At 37.3% G+C, this 3,895-nt stretch overlaps 1 protein-coding gene across 1 annotated transcript; it reads right to left on the bottom strand.

The window, feature by feature from the left end:
• Window positions 1-964: 964 nt before the first annotated feature.
• Window positions 965-3,067, bottom strand: LOC129875689 (pollen-specific leucine-rich repeat extensin-like protein 3). The gene has a single exon (XM_055950957.1). The coding sequence runs from the start codon at window positions 3,065-3,067 to the stop codon at window positions 965-967; it is 2,103 nt and encodes a 700-aa protein (XP_055806932.1).
• Window positions 3,068-3,895: the final 828 nt, after the last annotated feature.

Here is a 3,895-nt window from a genome sequence, read left to right as displayed (position 1 = left end):
CGTCGCTTTTAGTAAAAAAAAAAAACGGACGACGTCATTTTATCCGTCACAGTTTATTTGCGACGCTGTCCGTCGCTTTTTGGACTCTTTTTAGTAGTGAGTACATGTAAAAAATTATTAGGTGATTTCTTCTTATTTGTTCAAATTTTGGTTGATAGTTTTGTTACTGATATTTATGCCGGTGGAAAGTAGCAAGTACTCTATCGAATTATAGTCGAGATGTGCCCAAATTGGCTCAAACAACATATTATTAGAAAATAAATAAATTTAAGATTAGAAATATTTTCGTCAAGATTTTAAAGAAAAAATGAAACATTTTCTTTTCTTTTACTTCTCTTACAATAATTTTTTTATATATAAAAGGACTTAAACGACTCAATATATAAGGATAGCTAGATTTGTTTTGATAACATTGGACAATAATAGTCCTTTATATTTGAGAAAATAAAGACCATGCATTAATATGAAATGGAAGGAACAGTCCTTCAGCTCACAATATTTACCAATATTGGTTTTACGCTACTTTAATATTAAAATTGGATAAGTACTTACCATTTCAATCACTATTTCTAATAATATAATTTGATATTTTTGTTAAATGTTATTTTGTAACTTGTGCATCTCAGTCTCTTCCGAGAAATGATCAAAAAGTTGGAAATAAATACCTTCGATTTTACTACATGATGATTCAAACATTTTCTAAGAGTTAATATAGTACGTTAAACAAAAAAGTATAAAATTAAGCATGTCCAAAATGCAACACATACTTAAAAGAAAAGTGAACCTATTTTGTTCAATCAGAACATCTGTGGTCATCCAAATACAACGAAGTGCAGTGCAAGAAGAGGAACTAAGGACAATAAACTTTCTTTAATTGTGCATGTTTAATGTGGATATGTACATACTTCTTTGAACTAATAATATTGTTAAGATAAATAAGAAAAATAGTAGTGATGCATCCCCCTTAATAACCAGGGAAAATTGGTGGAGGTGGTGATGCATAAATTGAGCCCAAGTGTGGAGGAAGGACGACCTCCTCAAATACAGGTGGAGGGGGAGATGCCAAAGGAGCAGGAGGTGGTGATTGAACTGGTTTGGGTGGAGGTGGGGACTGGACGGGAGGAGGAGGAGAAAAGATTGGGGGTGGTGGAGAGGAGACAGGAGGAGGTAGTGAATGAACATGTGGTGGAGGTGGAGGTGATGACACCGGTGGTGGCAGAAAATGAATTGGAGGTGGCATTGGTTTTGGACTGGACACTGGAAGTGGAGGTGATGAAGTCGGTGGTGGTGGGGAATGGACCGGAGGTGGCATTGTTGTTGGACTGGGCACTGATGGTGGTGGAGAATGGACTGGAGGTGGAGATGATGACACCGATGGTGGTGGGGAGAGGACTGGAGGTGGCACTGATTTTGGACTTGGGACTGGCGGTGGAGATGATGACACCGGTGGTGGCGGAGAGTGGACTGGAGGAGGCATTGGTTTTGGATTTGGCACTGGTGGCGGAGGTGAAGCCACTGGTGGTGGTGGAGAGTGGATTAGAGGAGGCTTTGATTTTGGACTTGGCACTGGTGGCGGAGGTGAAGCCACTGGTGGTGGTGGAGAGTGAACTGGAGGAGGCTTTGGTTTTGGACTTGGCATTGGTAGGGGAGGAGAAGGCACTGGTGGTGGTGGGGAGTGAACTTGAGGAGGCTTTGATTTTGGACTTGGCACTGGTGGGGAAGGTGATGCCACTAGTGGAGGTGGGGAGTAAACTGGAGGTGACTTTGGTTTTGGACTTGGTACAGGTTTGGGTGGGTTAGTCTTTGGTGGTTTTGGGGTGTAAGGGCTTTTTTTGGGTTGCATAGGGGTTTTTGGATTCTTTGGAGCTGGTCCTTCACTATTAGATCTACATTTATCTTTACTACAATCCACAAGTTTGCTTAAAACAGATTGACAATCTTTCTCGTTTCTCTGATTTGATTTTTCTCTCAGACAATTTTCCTTATCATCTAGCATTGGATTTTTTGGAAGTGGTGGTGCACAACCTTCATCTAAGGCATCAAAATAATTATAAGAGAATGTAAAATTACCCAAATTTGGTAAGGTGCAAATATCCTTTGGAACTTTTCCTCTGAACATGTTGGATGCAATATCAAGTACTTCCACTTTTTGCATGAATTTCAAACCTTGAGGCAAGGATCCTATGAATTTATTTTTACTAATGTCAAAAACCGTTAGGCTCTTGAGCTTAGAGACCTCTTCTGTCACACAACCAGAGAGATCGTTGTTTGTGAAAACAAGCTCATCTAATGTGTTTTCCATTTTGCCAATACTATGAGGGATGCAACCGTGGAACTTATTGTTAGCCAAAACCACCACTGAGGCATTGGAATTTCCAATATTTGGAGGTATAGTGGAATAGAATCGGTTATTGTTTAGGAAGATGGCATCAAGATTCTTATTGAATAGTTCAGAAGGTATTGACCCTTCAAAATCATTGTACCTAAGATCAAGGAAGTTAAGTTTTGGCAACTCCAACACAATCTTAGGGAATGGCCCCACGAAACGGTTGTTGCTAAAATCAATCTCGTCTAAAAGTTTAAGATTGGTAATGCTCTTGGGGATGATTCCGCAAAATCGATTAGAATTGATGTGAATAAGACTAACATCGGCTAGGAAACCAATCTCCACGGGAAGGTGGCCCGCGATGTCTGCATGATTAAGATCAATCCCAGCAACAACAGAGATATTGGGATCATCAAGTGCTTTGTCACAAAAGATACCATTGTATGCACAAACATCAGCACCCTCCCAATTACTTGTGAATTTTGAAGGATCAGAGTAAATAGCTTTCTTCCATGCTTGAATAGCAATGTAAGCCCTCTTAAGCCTGGGATTTTCAAATTTCAAGTCAATGTTCTTTTCATATTCAACTATATTAGGAAGATCACCGGTACCAGAGATTAGCTGGCGACGAGCAATGAAAGCTGCTTCATCATTAGTTAATGCATAAGAAAATGATGAAAAAGATAAAAGATTGAGAAGAAGAAAGCAACCTAAGGCCTTTATGTTTGGAGGATTAGCCATTGTTTTTGAGAAGACCCCCTAAGTCAGACCGAAGACTGCTTATAATTTCTTGTTGACAAGGAAAATGGATGGTGTTATATGGAGGTAGAAGAAGGATGGTTCAAGGTTGAGAGTTTGTTGATGCTTTCTAAATTAACCCCACAAAATATTGGAGGGTCCAAACAATTTACACACCAACTTTCCTATTGTTGATAACCATCTTTCAACCTATTGACAGGGGAAATCACCAATTATATATATATAGTATGTTGTTATTCCTTACCGTCTAAAACTAATGGACACTAATATTCATGATAATATTTCTCACATAAATTGGAAATGTTGACTTGACTGCATAATAGTTTGACAATGCATTAACATGATCTTACTGTTTTAAGTTAATGTTTTACCCTAATGAGTCCACGCATTATCTTGATTTTTTTTTTGTTGGTTCTCTTTTTCACTTTTAAGTGACTAGTTCGATTTATAGCTTTAACATGATTGACAAAACTATAAGATCTTTATGTATTTGTTATTTTACATACAAAGAAGATCATTTTTTTAAAAATAAATAATAATTGACTTTGTACTTTAACATATATGTTAGTAAAGGTAAAAAATGGGATGAAATTGATCGCTTCAGTAAAATCATTACGATACCAATACTAGTCCTTGAAGCACATATAGTTCAACAAATATGAGAAAAAAGAAGAGTATCTATCTATAACTGTACTTTCTTTATTTACTTTGTGACACACTTTTTTTCTTTTAATCTATTTCAAAAAGTGTACTTTTGTATTTTTGGAAATTATATTGCATCTTAGTATATTTATTTTACTCTTAATGACA

This window comes from Solanum dulcamara, chromosome 12 (assembly GCF_947179165.1).
Source record: "Solanum dulcamara chromosome 12, daSolDulc1.2, whole genome shotgun sequence".
In the NCBI taxonomy this organism is placed as follows: domain Eukaryota; kingdom Viridiplantae; phylum Streptophyta; class Magnoliopsida; order Solanales; family Solanaceae; genus Solanum; species Solanum dulcamara.
This window is presented reverse-complemented; position numbering and strand designations above follow the sequence as displayed.

Excerpts from the sequence above, each read along its gene's own strand:
- LOC129875689 (XM_055950957.1), bottom strand. The coding sequence starts at position 3,067 with ATGGCTAATCCTCCAAACATAAAGGCCTTAGGTTGCTTTCTTCTTCTC.